Source organism: Convolutriloba macropyga, chromosome 11 (genome assembly GCF_964194025.1).
Source record: "Convolutriloba macropyga chromosome 11, txConMacr16.3, whole genome shotgun sequence".
In the NCBI taxonomy this organism is placed as follows: domain Eukaryota; kingdom Metazoa; phylum Xenacoelomorpha; order Acoela; family Convolutidae; genus Convolutriloba; species Convolutriloba macropyga.
In genome coordinates, this window is record NC_134478.1 from 41,045,667 (window position 1) to 41,064,984 (window position 19,318).

Here is a 19,318-nt window from a genome sequence, read left to right on the forward strand (position 1 = left end):
GTTTTCAATTTTTTAATATTGCAAATGTAAGGAATTTTTAAAATAAAGCTTGCAATTTAAAAATTTCGATTGTTTTCAAATTTTTCGATTTGTCATTCTCTGAGTTTAACTATCTTTACTGGCTAACGAAACTTTTTAAATGTTGTAGACGATTTACAAAACAGAACTCCAGAGTAAAAAAAATGTTTTGACCTTTTTTTATAGCCCTATTTTTGGAAATTTTTAAAAAATTTTCTCTTAGGTTCTTGATGCATCTGTCATATTTGTCCAGTTTATCTACTTTTAGTGGCAGATTCATCTCTTTCAAGGTTTTTGCTTGAGTTAATGAGTATTTTTATTTGAGTCATATATGGCCTTCAGGTTAAAAGCTTCAAGGTTTTAGCAATGATCGTTTTTTTTGTTTAGTTTGTTTGATTCTTTTAGTTTCTCAACTTTTTAGATTTTGTCTTGTTGGCTGGGATTTTTCAATTGATCTGCTGGTCAGGTTCATTAGGTCTGTTTTTCATTCAATTACTTGGATTGTATTTCAGGACTTGTCCTGCTATGTTTTTTACTTCGTCGAATAAAAAATATGCTTCGCTTTACCTCATTTTGCCGCTTTTTCAACATTTTGCGTGAAATCTTTTTGACTTCTCTAGGCTAGTTTCTCTCTTCTCTCATTCTGCTAAAAGTGATTTTGAACATCAGTTGCTCAGCAAAGCAATTCAAAATGAACAGAGTCAGTATAAAAATTGAAGTCAGAAGTAGAAACGGGATAAACCCATAAAGCCCAATTTTAGATGCCCGCTATTTGAACGTCGTTCCTATAAGTCTTAGTTTAAGCATATCTAATGCTTATTGGTATTGATAGTAGCCCCTGTAGCCTCTCTCTCTCTCTCTCTCTCTCTCTCTCTCTCTCTCTCTCTCTCTAAGAAACAGAAGTACGTTGTGTTCAACTACGAAATGCCATCAAAATAAATCGGACTTAAAAATGTTTTTGTACAAAAATATTTTTTTTCAATATCTTCTATTCTTTCAATCCCAATCATGCTTATTGGAATCAACGGCGGCTATTTTCCGGCAATCTGCTGGGTATGTTTAAAATTGCAGATCTCTGCAGTGGAAGATTTTGATACTGTCGGCATTTGAAAACTTGTCTGTTCCAAGCAGTGTTACGTGACCCTGCTGAAGTCACTTTGAAATTAGGGCTTGTATCTCAGACGGCAAAGTGGTTCTCGATGAATGCCAGTTTTTCTCTGACTGCATCAGAGTCAAGTTAACTATACGTGATGCTGATTGCTGAGTTTGATCGTTTTTAACAGCCGGTTCTTCGTCTACTTAGTCTGGTTTTGTTGCTAGGTGTTGAAATTGGCGCAGAGGGAGATCATGTTGTTGAGCAGTTACTCTCATGAGAAAATTGTCAAGTTCTACGGCTGTGTGGTGCAGCAGACCAGCATCTACATCTTTATGGAGTACATACCAGGGGTGAGTGAAAAGCTTCAAAACTAAAATTGGGAGTGAAAAGCTTGAACTGACATTGGAGGTAACCACATTGGATAATTAAATTAAGAGGCATAACTGAAATGCTATGATTTGAAGTTAATTAATTGCTCTCAAACGAAGTTTGTAGCAATTATATTAGTCGTGTCGGTCTTTTTTATGCGATTTTTCGCTTGACCGATTTTTCGTCTGAGGCTTTTGAATTTTCGTCCTCAAAAACGGAATAAACAGGTGGCGCCCAGCGGGCTTTAAGTGCTCTTGGTGCCTTTTAGCTCTGTTCCAGCTCAAACTGTTTTGAGACTTATACTAAGGGTGTGAAGGGAGGTTCTGAGAGGTTATAGACTTCTCCACTGTTGACCCCCCCACCCCCCGCGCGCTGTTACCCCCCCCCCCCCACCCCACTCCACTATCCCCCATCAACCCTCGGTGCACCCCCCGTTTCTAGCTACTGACGAACAACCGCTCACTAAAAACACGCAAATTTATACTTTTTTGAATAATTTTAAGCTTTTTGAAAGTTTTTTGATTTTTATTAGCCTTAGGTGTCAAGGAACCTCCTCTAGGTTTTAATAATAGGTTACTGAGTAGTTTCAGTGGTAATGGAATTCTTTCAACATTTTAACATTGAGAATTTTAGCATTTTTTTGACAAAACGTGCAATTTTTGATAGCCGCCCTCATCTTCTCAGCCGGCTATTATAGCGCTCCTATTTTTTTTTTTACTTCGTCGAACTTTTTTTCGCACTACCCATTTTGCCGCTTTTTCGACATGTTGCGTGAAATCTTTTTGACTTCTCTAGGCTAGTTTTGCTCTTCTGTCATTCTGCTCAAAATCCTTTTAAACAGCAGCTGCTCAGCAAAGCAATTCAAAATGAAGAGTCAGTATAAAAAATCAAAGTCAGAAATAGAAACGGGATAAACACATAAAGCCCATTTTTAGATGCCCGGTACTTGAACTTTGTTCTCATAAGTTTTAGTTGCTATCTATAATGCTTATTGGTATTGATACTAGACCCTGTAGCCTCTCTCTGTGAGACAGGAGTATGTTCAATTACGAAATGACATCAAAATAAATCGCACTTAAAAATGTTTTTATACAAAAATCAATTTTTGTTGATATTTTCTTTTCTTTCAGTCCCAATAGAGTTTTGGGAATCAACGGCGGCTATTTTCCAGCAATCTGCCGGGTATGTTTTCAAATTTTTTTACACTTGTTTTTCCTTATTCAGGTCTTTCTCGACTCAGGGGCCAGAAAACCTCCTAAGGGTTTTGATAATAAATTACTGACAAACTTTTATTGGCCATGGAATAGTTTTTCAACGTTTTAATGTCACAAAATTTTTGCAATTTTTTGATAAAACTTGCTTTTTCTCAATTTTTTTGAAAATTTTTGTCGTTTTGTTAAGTTTTTCAGCCTGAAGAGCCAAGGAACCTCTAGGTTTTGAAAATAGGTTACTGTATAATTTCTAGATGTAATGGAATGGCTTGCAAGATTTTAATTTCACGAATTTCAGCGTTTTTTTTGACATTTTTTTCCATTTTTTCCTGTAATCTGGCGGCTATTTTCCTGTAATCTGCCGGTGTTGTTTGGGATTGGATCTCCGTCAACACTTATTGCGCGGCCTCCATTTTTCTTGCCCTCGTCTTTCCCAGTAAAGATCAAGGGATTGTCCTGTCGTTTGAGAGCAATTCGCCCGACAGTCGATTATGTTGTCATTTTTTGATATTTACTCTTCAAAAACATGGTCAATTGCTTCTGTTTGATTTTTTATGTACCGCGTTTTTAATTCCCAATGAGGCCAGAGAATCAATTGCGACTATGCATGTCCAATCTGTATGTTTATTCTCTTGATGCGAAAATTTTGATGTTCTCAGGGATACTAATGTTCGTAAACGAAATAATTGCAATAATTGACGAAAGGTGAAATGTTGCCGTTTTCAGAATTCAGTCAAGAAGCAGATAGACTTGTATGGATATGTGAGTGAATCAGTGTGCAAGAAGTATGTTAGACAGATTCTACAGGGTCTCCAATACCTCCACACTAATCAAGTTGTTCATAGGGACCTCAAGGTTTGTCATGGACCTCTACAGAATCCTCAAAGACCTTATAATAGCTGCTATTTTGTCAAAAATTTTTATACGACCATATGACGTCACGCTCACGTCAAATCAGCTTTTGTTCATTAATTCATGCAGTTTTTAGACTGTGTTGTGCTGTGACATCAATTTTTACTTATTCAAACCTGTTCATGGGAATGAATAAATTTAGTGTTATAACTTAAGTGGTAGTGCAACAAATTCCAAGGGTCGGCGAACTGAGCTGCCTGATAGTTTCATTTCTTCGCTTTTATCAATTATGCAATTGATCAACGTTACAAAAACAAACAACATCGCGTAATTTTGGGAGGCGCAAAGTAGGTTATATACAATTTAACGGCTTGTACAATTTTTCATCGTAATTGTTTTAAGGCCCAATTTCTCTACTGCCTGTTTTTGTCTTGCTATATGTGAAAAATGCGTAAACCCCCTCAAAAAGTTCTTTACCTCTTCACGGATGCAGCTCAGTTTATACTTCAACCTGTATATAACCGCATCCTAGTTCGGTTTTCAATAATTTTAATTGATGTTTAATTTTCCCCATAAACACATCTCTTAATCGCATCGCTGCCAAATATTAAATCGGACCAATTTCATATTTAACTAACGCGCTGATTCTTCGTCCAACTTCTGAATTTGCAATCATTGTTCCGACCCTCTTGAGGGGGGAGGAACTATATACTCAAATGGGTTTTTTTTTTTTTTGTTCAGTGAATTTTCGCCGATCGATACATTCATCGTAGAGAGTTGAGAGTGGTATCATTAGAAAGCTCGTCCAGCGTAGAATATGGAATTAAAAAGATTTTTTTAATTTTCGTTTTCTACAGGGAGTTATCGAGGTTTAAAGTTTTGTGAAAATAGTGTGAATTCCGTTGATTTTTATTCACATTTTACGGAATTTTCGCTAATTTTTGACCAAAATTTCGCCAATTTTGCTAAAATTTGTCAACATTTTTTAAAAACTTGTTGTTGATTTTATTTTTAAATATAAAAAATCTTCTCGGCTTTTCTTATTTTGAATTTCTTCTGAGAACTTCAGAGAAGTAGAGTGAATTCCCGTTGTTTTTATTCACATTTTCCGGAATTTTTGCCTAAATTTTCGTCAATTTTGCTAAAATTTGTTATAATTTTTAAGAATAGTGTCGTTGATTTTATTTTTGAAGACGAACAAGCATTGTTCATTGTTTTGATTTAATTTTTTTGGTCAAAAAATGTGGATAAATATTTCAAAATTTAGCCTTTTTCAACAAAAACAGCACGAAATAAGCTACTTTAGTCCGTTTTGATTAAGTTTGCCGACAGTACACCTCCAAACAACACTCATACAATCTTTGTAGACTCAGAGGGGGGCTATTTCTACTTCAGAGTACGCTGAGAGTGCTCTGTAGTTAAAACTTTGCCTTTTTTTGCTAACTTTACTCGTTGATTATCAAAAATGCAGAACTTATTTTGAGTTTTCAACTAACAAATTATCTATATCTGCAACATTCGAAAATCAAATGTTCCTAACGGACAATAAGCAATAGCAGGGCTTGTTTTGGGCCATTCTCGGACTGCTACCACCCAAAGAAATCGGGTTGTAATCAGTCGGTCTTTTTTTTTTAAAAAAAAAGGACCCTTTCTTTAAAAATAAAAAACAGAACATATCGAATCAATGCTCAGGAGTGATAGGTCCAACCAGTTTGCTTACTAAAAAGCTCCAAGCTAATCCATTTAAATTTTAACTTGAAAGTTTATGGTCGTTTCTTTTAAAAATAATTGACTTTTCAATAAATAATGGCTTAATTAAGTTTTCCTCTATTTTTTTCTTAATTTGTTCAACTTCCAGCTTAGTGTCTGCAAAAAAAGAATGCTTCTTCTTTCTACTGATTTAACATTTCTTCTCGGTTGCAGTTTTAAGCCTGAAGTTATTGTTTTCTGGCTTTGATACTACAAGATTTCAGATTTTTGTTTGTTTCGATATTTGCCAGTTTTTCACGTTTCCGAATTTTGTCACATTATCACATTATTGACAGTTCTCTTGTCACATTATTAGCGTTAAAAATAAATCACAATTGAACATATTGAAATCCTGAATGATATACATAATCGTTTTAACGGCCTCGACGCCTCTTTCTTGAAGAAATCAATTGAATTTTTTAATTTTGTTTTTAACTGTCATTTATACTTTGTCGTTTCGGTCGTATGAAATTTCCTGCATAGTGATAACTTTCATTGGCTTTTCGTGGAAGAATAGAAGAACCGATATTCTGATATTAGTAAATAGCTGATGGCTTTCATGACTTTGAAAACAATTGTTTTCCAAAATTAAAAAAAAAAAACTTTAACTTCGCAATTTTGTTCTTTTTATGTTTCTTTTTGTTAGCTAATCTCGTTATTTCATTACAGGTCAAATATGACATTATGGGTGTCAAGGGAATAAAAGGGATTGGTGTCCCAAAATCTTTTTTTAATGAATTTGTTATGACCTTAGTGGCTTCGACACCGGTTTTTCACAAAAATGTAAATTAATTTGATTTTTGTCTTATTTGACATTCTTTTTGTAGATGCGAGAAATATTCTGGGTAACTGCAGGTCTCGAGGGCTTCCTTTTTTTGAATAAACGACCCTATTCAAATAGTTCTGTTTGTAATTAATGCCTTTTATGACATTGAATGTAATTTTTATTTGAAAAAAAAATTGAAATTATTTCATACTTTAGCACTTCGCTTTTTTGTCTACTTGTTACCTAGTCTTACTAATGAATGGCCACGTACTACTTTATAGCTGTTTGATGAAGGCGCAATCGAATATATTTTGAGGGACAAAATATGGCTCGAGGGTTTTGGCAGCGTTTTCTGGCAAGTTTCAATTGAAATTTTGTTTGTTTTTTTTTTGTTGTTCATTTTAGCCGCTTTAAAAAATGAATAAGGACAGGTCCTAATGCCCTTCTCTAGAAACAGTGGTAATTGTAAATTTGTGGTAATGTTAATTGATTCCTAATGGTATTTATTACTTTGAATTTAACTGTTTCAAAAAAATAAGTTATATTTTTCACTTTAATGTTTTTGTTCTTTTTTGTATAATTGTTACCAAACCTTTTTATGGACTGGTCGCATATGGTTTCTGGTGATTTATTAGTTATTTTTGTTTAGTTTTAGGTTTATCTGACGGTATGTTGACTTTGTTATTAAATTTAGTTTTTAAGAGGGAAAAAAATTTTTTGATGTAAATAATGTTTGTTGCTGTTGTTGTTGTTTGTTTTTGACGTTCATCTTGACTCGCTTTCTTAATATTGACATATTACATCAAGCTAATGCATCAATTTTTAACTCCACTGAGTTATTTGCTTTGGAGGCTATCTTATCGTTCATACAGAATTTTTTGAAAAAGACTTTTCGCAAAAAATAATTTTTGGGTTTTTCTATCTGTTCCTCATTTGCTAGACAGTTATGCCAAAATTGTGGATGGGCGGGGTCGGAACTTTATGTGCCATCGCACATTACCGAGCCGCCTTGTTCATTACGCTGTTGATGCTAGCAGTTTGATACTATGAAGCGTAATCATGTTTAAGGCTCACATTTTCATTGATGACTGCAATAGTGATAGCTGAAAGAAGCTGTCAGTGGCCTTCTTAATTTTTGCAATCGTCAATTTTTTACATTTCGATTACGCTCTAGTCGAACCATCTTTCTGTTTATTCCAGTTATTTTTTAGCTGTATATCGTCCGTTGCGTAATTTTGGCTCTCATTAGAGAAAGTGGCTTTGTTCATTTGTGTGAAAATTTTGTTCTAATATATCTACTCTCAATCTCAAAATGACTGAGGGCATGAACTCGTTTTTTTGGTAAGAAAGAGAATTAATTTCTCCGGTGTTAATAATAAACAAAACAATATATAAATATATTAGTTTAAGAGACCCGGAGGGGACAGGCAACGGGACGAGCGGTCCGGTAATTCCTGCCCCTCAAGTGAACAGCTTGCTAATATATCAACATATTAAAAAAAACAAAAAAATACTTTAAATAGCCGCCGTCAGCCTCTCAAAGGGCTGTTTTTTTAGGCGCTCTCCTTTTTTTTGAATTCGCTTTACCTTTTGATCACGTTTTTCGTTTTACATAAGTCGCGACTTTCACTTTTGACTTCTGACCTACATCACTCACTGTTTCAACTGAATCGTTTTTAAATCCATTCAATCAATGAGTTACGCAAGATGGTGAATACCGTCAAGGTCAAAGAGCCGGGATAAACCGATGAAGCCCGGTCATTAAGTCATTGAGAATTATGTTATCAAAGTTCGTTAGAGTGTTTGCTAGCTGACATTGGTATTAAGCTTTTTGCTGTCAGTTTCGAAGCTGAATTAAATCTAGTTTTAGAACTGTCAATTTATCTCTTCTTTTTCTGTTTCAATCCCGATGTGCGGCAAGCGCGTCAACGGCGGCTATTCTCGGCTATGTTTGGATAATAGGGTAAGTCTGGATTCTTTGTTGAAGTGTGATGGCATACTATTTTGTCACGCCAGAATCGCCAGTCACTAGTGGTACTACACTCCTACATTGCTTTTAGCGTTCGAAAATTTTTTTGAAATTTTCAAGTTTTTGCTATTTTGCACTGAAAATTGGTTTTTTTTTTTTTACAAAAATGGCCATATCTCGCGTGCTATTGACACTACAGGGGTCATTTTTCCGCCGAAAAGCCATTCCTCTCTGGCTACTCCTTTTGCATGCAGGAAAAGCCTTAAAAGCTGAAGAATTTCATGCTTAAAAGCTGAAAATATGTTGCACTAATTCTTGGTTTTTGAGTAGATGAATGTAGACTAATTTATAAAATACGTTAATTTCATTTGCTGTTTTTCCTGTTAGGCTCTCAAACAAGCTTTGCCTGGCAAAAACTTTGTACAGCTTGGGAGCTCTATACCTCACTGAGCTCCTTTCAAATTTACTTGTACAAAATGGTTCATTTAAAATGCAGAAATAATCACTTCTGGTAATTTTTGGTTTTTCAAAGACAAATACGTTATTCAAAAACGTTTCAGAATACAATTGGTTTAAAGAGCTTAGAACAAATTTCTAAAGCTCATAGAGGTGCCGTTCACTGATCGTAAGAATTTTATTCGAAACAAATACGTCTGCGCTTTGATCCATACGTCTGAAAAAAGACAGAAGTTTTCAATTTTTGTAACGAAGATATATTTTTGAAAGAGAGGAATAAGGACATCCATAAACCAAAATACCATATTGAATGATAGGGTTAATACTACTTTTGTAATTTTGTTCTAACTGCCTCCTATGAACATTGCATAGTGTCTTAACTTAGATATAATCCCGAAATCTCTTATTTACATAGTCGATTTGTGAAACAGAAGACAGTTTTCTAAACAAGCGTATACACAAGATATATACACATAGCCTTAGAAGAAATTGATCAGTAATTAACAATATAGCTATTTCCGGAAGCACTATTTCCTATGTTCAGTTGCACAGTTTTCGTAATATTTAAACAAGTTTATTGAATTTCAGTCAATGGCTTACTTTGTTTAAATTTGACTGAATTTGATTTTGTGTAAAACTTATGGAGCAAATACTCGTGTCATCAGAAAAGAGTGTAATTTCGCTAGCTTTGCAACATGAGGGTAGATCATTAATATAGGTAATAAATAACAGCGGACACAAAATTGATATTTGAGGAACCCTGCAATTTACTGGTAGCCAAGAGGAAGAAGCACCATTTTTTCCTTTCTTGAATGATAGATTGATTAAATACGTCAACAACGGCGCCACAATTTGACTTGTTTTTACTGACACATTGCAAATTTCATCTTCCCCAGATGATGTTTTTTATGCAAGCTAATTATGATCTCAATAACCTCACTTTCATCAGTTTCAAACAGGGACATACTTTGTATTTGGCTCTCTACCGGTTTTAATGGATAATGAGAAATTTTGTCTCCGACATTTTTTCCATTCCTGCAAATAATTTGTTGAAAGAATTCGCATAATCTTTGTTTGATCTTTTTAATTTTCCATTAGAGCTGAAGGGATTGTTTTGACTACGAATGTTTTTCCTACATAAATTATTGAGCATTTTATATGTCTGTCTTGAGTCTCTAAAGCAGTTACTAAAAGTTTTTTTGAGAATATTGCTTTTTAAATTTTTTGATGAGTAAACCAACTTATTTCCAAGTTTCTTGAATTTGTTCAAGCAACACACTTTTCTTGATTGTTTCGATTTGCGATGATAGTCATTTTTTTGTGTTCTTATGTTTTTAATCTCGTTACATAACCATTTTGTATTTTTAAGCTTCTAAGCTATAAAGGTTATCATACGTGCAAATTCGTTTGTTATCTCCAGGAATAAATCATTGAATAGCTTGAACGATTTTCGCAAACTTTGGCAATTCAACATTTGAGGCTTATCAAACTCAACTCCCTTGGTGGCAGAGATGCTGAAAGTGCTTCTTATTTAGTGTGAAATTGTTGCTGCGTTATCTTGATAGTTTTTATTCTTTCATGGAGTGTCCCAGCTAAATGTAAATCTTTGTTCTCACTCGTTGAACGTTTTAATTGTTCTTGAACGAAGTTTGAGCATTTTGTGTAAACGTGTCTTTTTTATGCAGAATTTTTGCGCTGTTGTTGAATATTCTTTGACTTCTGAAGTGGGTTATGTTTGTATTTTGTTCTGAAACGTATTCCAGTGTGCCAACATTCTGCGGGACTCGGGAGGAAATGTGAAGTTGTCAGACTTCGGTTGTGCGAAGTTGTTGACGGACTTCATGAAGCATTCCTCTGGGCCCAAGTCCAACATCACAGGCAGTCCCTACTGGATGGCACCAGAGGTCATCCTCAGCCAGACGTACGACGGGAAGGCCGACATCTGGTCAGTTCATTAAGTTGACAATGATTGGTGGCGCTTCTGTATTATTGTTTTCACTTTCTCAATTGCTCTAATGTAGAATTTAGACGTCGATTTTGTTTTCACTTTCTCCGGTGTTAATAATAAACGAAACAATATATAAATATATTATTTTAAGAGACCCGGAGGGGACAGGCAACGGAACGAGCGGTCCGGTAATTCCTGCCCTTCAAGTGAACAGCTTGCTAATATATCAACATATTAAAAAACAAAAAAAAAAATACTTTTTAAATAGCCGCCGTCAGCCTCTCAAAGGGCTGTTTTTTTAGGCGCTCTCCTTTTTTCTGAATTCGCTTTACCTTTTGATCACGTTTTTCGTTTTACATAAGTCGCGACTTTCACTTTTGACTTCTGACCTACCTCACTCACTGTTTCAACTGAATCGTTTTTAAATCCATTCAATCAATGAGTTACGCAAGATGGTGAATACCGTCAAGGTCAAAGAGCCGGGATAAACCGATGAAGCCCGGTCATTAAGTCATTGAGAATTAGGTTATCAAAGTTCGTTAAGAGTGTTTGCTAGCTGACATTGGTATTAAGCTTTTTTGCTGTCAGTTTCGAAGCTGAATTAAATCTAGTTTTAGAACTGTCAATTTATCTCTTCTTTTTCTGTTTCAATCCCGATGTGCGGCAAGCGCGTCAACGGCGGCTATTCTCGGCTATGTTTGGATAATAGGGTAAGTCTGGATTCTTTGTTGAAGTGTGATGGCATACTATTTTGTCACGCAAGAATCGCCAGTCACTAGTGGTACTACACTCCTACATTGCTTTTAGCGTTCGAAAATTTTTTTGAAATTTTCAAGTTTTTGCTATTTTGCACTGAAAATTGGTTTTTTTTTTACAAAAATGGCCATATCTCGCGTGCTCTTGACACTACAGGGGTCATTTTTCCGCCGAAAAGCCATTCCTCTCTGGCTACTCCTTTTGCATGCAGGAAAAGCCTCAACAGCTGAAAAATTTCCTGCTTAAAAGCTGAAAATATGTTGCACGAATTCTTGGTTATTGAGTAGATAACTGTCGCCTAATTTATAAAATACGTTAATTTGCTGTTTTTCCTGTTAGGCCCTCAAATAAGCTTTGCCTGGCAAAAACTTTGTATAGCTTGGCAGCTCGATACCTCACTGAGCTCCTTTCAAATTTACTTTTACAAAATGGTTCATTTAAAATGCAGAAAATATCACTTCTGGTAATTTTTGGTTTTTCAAAGACAAATACGTTATTCAAAAACGTTTCAGAATACAATTGGTTTAAAGAGCTTAGAACAAATTTCTAAAGCTCATAGATGTGCCGTTCACTGATCGTAAGAATTTTATTCGAAACAAATACATCTGCGCTTTGATCCATACGTCTGAGAAAAGACAGAATTTTTAAATTTTTGTAACGAGGATATATTTTTGAAAGAGAGGAATAAGGACACCCATAAACCAAAATACCATATTGAATGATAGGGTTAATATTACTTTTGTAATTTTGTTCTAACTGCCTCCTATGAACATTGCATAGTGTCTTAACTTAGATATAATCCCGAAATCTCTTATTTACATAGTCGATTTGTGAAACAGAAGACAGTTTACTATACAGGCGTATACACAAGATATATACACACAGCCTTAGAAGAAATTGATCAGTAATTAACGAAATCTCCTATTTACGTAGTCGATTTGTGAAACAGAAGAGTTTATACAAGCGTATACACAAGATATATACACACACAGCCTTAGAAGAAATTGATCAGTAATTAACAATATAGCTATTTCCGGAAGCATTATTTCCTATGTTCATTTGCACAGTTTTCGTAATATTTAAACAAGTTTATTGAATTTCAGTCAATGGCTTACTTCGTTTAAATCTGAATGCATTTGATTTTGTGTAAAACTTATGGAGCAAATACTCGTGTCATCAGAAAAGAGTGTAATTTCGCTAGCTTTGCAACATGAGGGTAGATCACTAATATAGATAAAAAATAACAGCGGACCCAAAATTGATATTTGAGGAACCCTGCAATATTTACTGGTAGCCAAGAGGAAGGAGCACCATTTTTTCAACTCTTTGGTATCTTTTAGTTAGGTATGACGGAAACCAAGCATTTGCATTACCCCGAATATCATAAGATTTAGATTTCGATAACAAAATTTTTTGATGTGTTGTGTCAAATGTTTTTTTGAGGTCCAAAAAGCAACTTGTTGAGTCGTTTTTATTGGTTCGTATTTTTCCGATTTGATGAATTAGAGCATCAATGGTACTATGGTTTTTGGGAAAACCAAACTTTCTGTTTGAATAAATCGAAGTGGTGTATACTCTATTGAACATCACTCTTTCAAAACTTTTGCTCCAGATTACTAATAAAGATATCGGTCTATAATTGTTTTCATCAGTTTTATCACCTTCTCTAAGTTCTTGCTTTTTTAATTCACCGGGGAATTTTCCTTTCTTGAATGATAGATTGATTAAATACGTCAACAACGGCGCCACAATTTGACTTGTTTTCACTGACACATTGCAAATTTCATCCTCCCCAGATGCTGTTTTTTATGCAAGCTAATTATGATCTCAATAACCTCAGTTTCATCAGTTTCAAACAGGGACATACTTTGTATTTGGCTCTCTACCGGTTTTAATGGATAATGAGAAATTTTGTCTCCGACATTTTTTCCATTCCTGCAAAGAATTTGTTGAAAGAATTCGCATAATCTTTTTTTGATCTTTTTAATTTTCCATTAGAGCTGAAGGGATTGTTTTGACTACGAATGTTTTTCCTACATAAATTATTGAGCATTTTATATGTCTGTCTTGAGTCTCTAAAGCAGTTACTAAAAGTTTTTTTGAAAATATTGCTTTTTAAATTTTTTGATGAGTAAACCAACTTATTTCCAAGTTTCTTGAATTTGTTCAAGCAACACACTTTTCTTGATTGTTTCGATTTGCGATGATAGTCATTTTTTTGTGTTCTTATGTTTTTAATCTCGTTACATAACCATTTTGTATTTTTAAGCTTCTAAGCTATAAAGGTTATCATACGTGCAAATTCGTTTGTTATCTCCAGGAATAAATCATTGAATAGCTGAACGATTTTCGCAAACTTTGGCAATTCAACATTTGAGGCTTTATCAAACTCAACTCCCTTGGTGGCAGAGATGCTGAAAGTGCTTCTTATTTAGTGTGAAATTGTTGCTGCGTTATCTTGATAGTTTTTATTCTTTCATGGAGTGTCCCAACTAAATGTAAATCTTTGTTCTCACTCGTTGAACGTTTTAATTGTTCTTGAACGAAGTTTGAGCATTTTGTGTAAACGTGTCTTTTTTATGCAGAATTTTTGCGCTGTTGTTGAATATTCTTTGACTTCTGAAGTGGGTTATGTTTGTATTTTGTTCTGAAACGTATTCCAGTGTGCCAACATTCTGCGGGACTCGGGAGGAAATGTGAAGTTGGCAGACTTTGGTTGTGCGAAGTTGTTGACGGACTTCATGAAGCATTCCTCTGGGCCCAAGTCCAACATCACAGGCAGTCCCTACTGGATGGCACCAGAGGTCATCCTCAGCCAGACTTACGACGGGAAGGCCGACATCTGGTCAGTTGACAATGATTGGTGGCGCTTCTGTATTATTGTTTTCACTTTCTCAATTGCTCTAATGCAGAATTTTGACGTCGATTAAGTCCAATTGCGCTTTGATAAAGTTGTAAAAAATGTGCCAAGGGTTCGATCCCAGTCTAATTCAACCGATTGCTCATTAACAATTTCTGGTAATTTTATTCAGTTGAAGGCTCCTTAATTATGGCATGATTAGGCCGTCTAATGCGTGAAGACCTTGTTGAGGACCATATGCACCAAATGTCAACAGTAGGATGTGGTAGTTTAGTTGATAGAGTCCGGATCTTGTCACCCAAAAACGTTTAATGAGTTTAAGCAAGGGATCATTCAAGATTCGAGTGGCGAGTATTGATCAAACCTCAATAATGAATTTATTTGAATTGAATAATACATTGTGTGGTATGTGTAGGAGTCTTGGGTGTACGATAGTGGAGATGATCACTGGGGATCCTCCTAATTTCAACCTGGAATGCATGGCTGCCATCTACCACGTGGCCACCAAACAGCCATGCAAAGTGCGACTCCCAACCTCATCATCATCCCCTCTCATTGACTTTGTTCAAAAGTTAGTCTCTGCTCCAACTGTTTTTGCCCTACTAATTTCTTCTGTTCTGCTTGTGATACAAAAATTCATCGTTAGATTAACGCAAATTTGTCGGTGAATGCACTGTATGGACGTAGAAATATCTATATAGATCCGGATTATCATGTGAGTTCTTCCTGAGTTAAAAAAATTCCTTATGAAGGCTTCTTTCTGAGATTGAAACTTTGTAGATACTTTCTATGTTGTTCACTCGGCGACGTAATCATTACTTAAAGCATGCTTGCCTGAATTTGGCGGCAGTTTGGATTTATTATTTTGACTTTTTGCTGTCAAACGATTTTTGGATCGATTGTATCAGTCGTGCCGGTATTTTTAATGTAATTGTTTATACTGCCAATTTTATCTGAGTTTTATCTGACAATTTGACTTCTCGTCCTCAAAGCGGGATAAACATGTGAAGGCCGGATGGCATTGATGCACTGAGCAGCTAGCACTCGTAGAGCTTTACTCCTTCTAGTCTCTAAGTATGCGATTCGCTAAAGCTGCTGGCAGACGTAATTTTATGGTGTAAAGGGTGGTTATTAGCCCCCCGTCCACAGCCCCACTTCATTGCACCCAGAAAAGCACACGCTTGAGACACACACCCCTCATTCCGCTCCACCCACCCGGCCCTCAACGTTGCTTAAACTACCTCACTAAGACAGCTAGCTACTGGCTAAGCTAACAACTTGTCAGTCCTTAGGGAGCAATTTGCCCGACGTCTGTCGGTTGTTCACTTTTTTATTGAGAATTGAAAAAAAACTTTCAGGATAGTCATCTTCGTTGTTGGCGGAGAAAAATTTTCAAAAGCCGTCGCCTATGAATGCTTTGAAGCTACGGTGCTTGTGTAGAAAATAGTTGACGCTTCACAGATAAAATTTATTGATTCATTTTAAAACGATTCAAACATTATAGATATTGGCTCGAAATGTACCTTTATTATAGGTGTCTAAATGTGGAGGCAGATCAGAGACCCTCGGCTGCGGATTTGTTGTCACACCCTTTCCTCACAACACCTTCACCCTTGCCTCAATCTTAATTGAGTCGCGCACACTTTTGCTGTCATTAAGTAGGGATAATAAAGACCAGAATTTATGTGCGATTTCTTCCCCAATATATTGCATTCCTGTTTCATCCGGAGGTGAGATAGAAGATGATACATTGCTGAATAAACAAACAAATAAAAACTCTGGCTGCTCTTATTTTGTGTTCTGTTTTTGAGAATTCATAATCATGTGAAAAGTTGTAGTTGTGGAAATAACTGACTATGTGAGAACCAGAAATGCTCGTTTAAAAGCTCACTTTATTTTGTGTTTGGAGCTGTGCATTATTCCAGTAGGCATTAATGTTGAATCAATGTACTGTTCAATTTCATATACATTGGTTATCAAGGTTTATCATGTTTTTATATAAAAAAATATCTCGCCGAAACAAATTGACTTTGAATAAAAATATAGATTCTCAAATATCTGATCAAATGACACCCTCGACTATCGGGTAACTCATAAGAAGCATTTTCGGACTGCCCCTTTTTGTTTCAATATTAGAGCCTCCTTTTCATGTGGCCAATAAACAGGGTAGATTTGGCACCTTGATAGCTTCTGCTTCTATGGAATTCCCCACAATTGATACTTCTCTATTACTTCTTCTTCTTTTCTGCTGGTCTGAAAAGATATATATGCACATACACTTCATTTCATTCATTCATTGGATATGATTAGCTGATAGGTCATTGACGTGTAGTAAATGAGCGATTAAGCTGGCGCAAATCTTTCTATGGTGCTAAAATGAAACTATGAAATCAGACAACTACTTTACTGTTGCTATTTTAATAATTTATAATCATGTCTTATCTACAAGGCACACTTTTTCAGTGCAAACTTTTCCAACCATAAAAAAAACAGTTTTGATCAGGCTATCAAATTGCAATCTTATTCACTTCATCAGTGTTTGTTGTTAACTGTTTGACCATAATTTGTACTTGAAGCCACAGAGTTGGTATGAAAAGCGGGCTATGAATTTATTATTAGCCTGTCTTTAGGAAAGTAATTTGTTCTAGTATGCTATGTTTTAGTAGGCTTTCGGCAATTGATGTCTGCATTGTTTCATATTTATGGATATTTTTGGATGGTTGGTTGAAATTTAGAGTTTGCACTTTGCAGTACGTGACCCCAGTAGATAGGTTGAATTGTCTATCTGATAAGTTGTTTATTTTGTCAGTGTATGTTGAATTGATGAGTCATCATGATTGTGATGCAAGTTAGTTAGTTAGACGACAATGTGCCAGCCGATCCTTTGAATTGACATTAGTTTTCTGCAATTTCCTTTCCTTTTAATTCTTAATTACTTTAATTAATTCACTTTATTCTCTTATACTTCTTAATTCCTAAGTTTGTAGCCATTATTTGGGTTTTAGCAACGTTTTGTCATAAAATTCACCACCGAGTTAGTTTTCTACGGGAGTAGGAACTGAAGTTGAAAATTGGCTTTATCAGTTTTTAAGACCCGAGGTGTTGGTCAACGAACCGAGATGATTAGTGAGTTTAAGGTTAGGTAAGGGTGATCTTCGTTTTCTGGGTTTTAGATAGCTGAGTAGCCATGGCGATATCAATTACTGATCTCGTCACTTTACAATCGGAACAAGTCCTATTCTTGTGATGAATCTTTTTTTGAGCAACTTGACTTCTTGGGTGACCTGGTTGCACTATTTTTCTCGATTCATTATTCACATTGGGAACAACTCAACAGTCAGTTACTACCATGAAAAGTGTGTAACATTTGGAGTATGAGTTACTAGTAATGAATTAAACGAGTAAGTTGGCAGTTCTCGATAAACTCCAGAAGTTCTCAATGACCTTTGGGATCTTGGACCCCCCTTCCACAGACGCACATCATATTTTTACATAATGAGTAACTATGTAATCGCACGTGCTCTGTAACTGAAAATATCCGACTTCCAGCAGTCACGTAAACTGTACTTAAAGCGCAATGAAGCACGTGATTAATTGATCTCAAGAAGTCCAAGGATGACTTTTGGTGCGCTGTTCACCAAAGATATGTTCACACTTTTGCCGCTGGAGCAGTAAAGGGAGCGACAAAAGGAGTGCTTTGAAACATGATTAATTGCTCCTCAAGGAAGTTCGAAGCAATTATTGTAAACGTGCGTTTTTATGCAAAATCTTTGGCAGGCTGTTTTTGCGCTTTTGTTCTAGAACAATCTTCGAGTTCTTGAAAAAGTTTTTAAAGTTTTAGTTCATTCTTCAGGGATCTAAAACGCTTTCATTGAGAACAAAAGTTATTGCTGATATAAAACTCAATTTGAGGGGGAAAATTTGATTCTTTCCCATTATAGCCCCCCTCCACCCAGCTTAGTGGTCAGGTAACCTGGTTCTACTTCTTTTCACCCCGATTCATTTAAACCAGCATATTTTAACCCCTTATCTTTTAACCCCTCTATCATTAAACCCCTATATCATTTCATCCCTCTATCATTTCATCCCGCCAATTAGGAGTCGACATTAAAGGCATACTTTGTCATAGATAAGTAGATAACTTAATCCCATGTTCGGTTGTAATAGTTTCATATCAAGTCCCACGGGCCGATAAGGCGCGGCCATGGACCGCAAGGCATGGCCAAATGATTATATTGCTAATTAAATAGTCCTTATTTTACAAAAAATAAAATCGGGGTGAAATGATAGAGCCGTGAATAAATCGGGGTTAACTGATAGGGGGTTAAATAAATAGGGGTGAAAAAGTGGGACACCAGGTAACCTATAGCCCCCATACATGGTAAATTTACCATGATGGGGGCTATAATTTCATGGGGGGCTATAATTGGAAATACCCAAAATTTTGAAGCAATTGTAGCTGAGTGGTTAAGATGTCAGACTGCCAATCTGGAGATCACGGGTTCGAACCTAAGTTGAGGCAATTTTTTCAAAGTTCTAAGCTACTCCCCACTCAAAATTGATTCGTTCGAGGGCAGTTCATGCCCCTTTGGTCGGTTTAATTTTTTCTATCATGCTGCTTTTAAAGGCGAGTTATAAATTGGTGTTTGAAAAAATTTTTAAAAGCAAATACTTTCAGTTGTTGAAATTTGACTTCTAATTCGTTGATAATGATTTTGCTGTTTCTTCTGATTTTCGTAACTAAGGGCTTCAAAAGATTACGCATGAGTTCGTAAAGACTGTCATCAAAAGTAAAAACTGTCATCAAAAGACAGTTAATGGTTGTCATTACTTAGACAATGTTTGTTTTGTCGATTATCAGTGATTTTTGAATTTTGGCAGCGGCAGCTTTTATATGTTTTCGTGCTGTTTCTTAGTCGCATTAATCACTGGTCTTAGAGGCACACAAGTGAGGCGTAATAAAGCTACGCAAAGTGTTGGAGTTCTTTTTGTTGTTTTGTTCTTCGTCTGATTAATTACATTACTCATTTATTACTGATGTTGCATTGATGAATGTAATTAGTGCTTTGAATAAAAAGTTAGTTTTTTAATGGCTTTTTCGATATTTGTTTTCAAATAATATAATATGCGTATATTTGCTGTGCTTTTTGTGTTATCACTCAGTCACAGTAATAACAAGTCACATTAGTTGCTAATGAAGCCCAAATTAATCGCATTAATTGTTTAATTCATAGCTAACGTTTTCTATAATTTAGACACTGTTTTCAA

The 19,318-nt window shown here is 35.5% G+C and overlaps 1 protein-coding gene across 1 annotated transcript in view; it reads left to right on the forward strand.

Annotated features, from left to right (window-relative positions):
* LOC142349931 (uncharacterized) overlaps positions 1-17,012 on the forward strand; it is a 203,613-nt gene extending 186,601 nt beyond the window's left edge. Inside the window, exons 10-14 of the mRNA XM_075401787.1 lie at positions 1,339-1,464; positions 3,421-3,549; positions 13,854-14,035; positions 14,466-14,621; positions 15,585-17,012. Coding sequence (XP_075257902.1) covers positions 1,339-1,464; positions 3,421-3,549; positions 13,854-14,035; positions 14,466-14,621; positions 15,585-15,678 — 687 coding nt within the window. The 3' untranslated portion in view covers positions 15,679-17,012. The remainder of the gene's footprint in view (positions 1-1,338; positions 1,465-3,420; positions 3,550-13,853; positions 14,036-14,465; positions 14,622-15,584) is intronic.
* Positions 17,013-19,318: the final 2,306 nt, after the last annotated feature.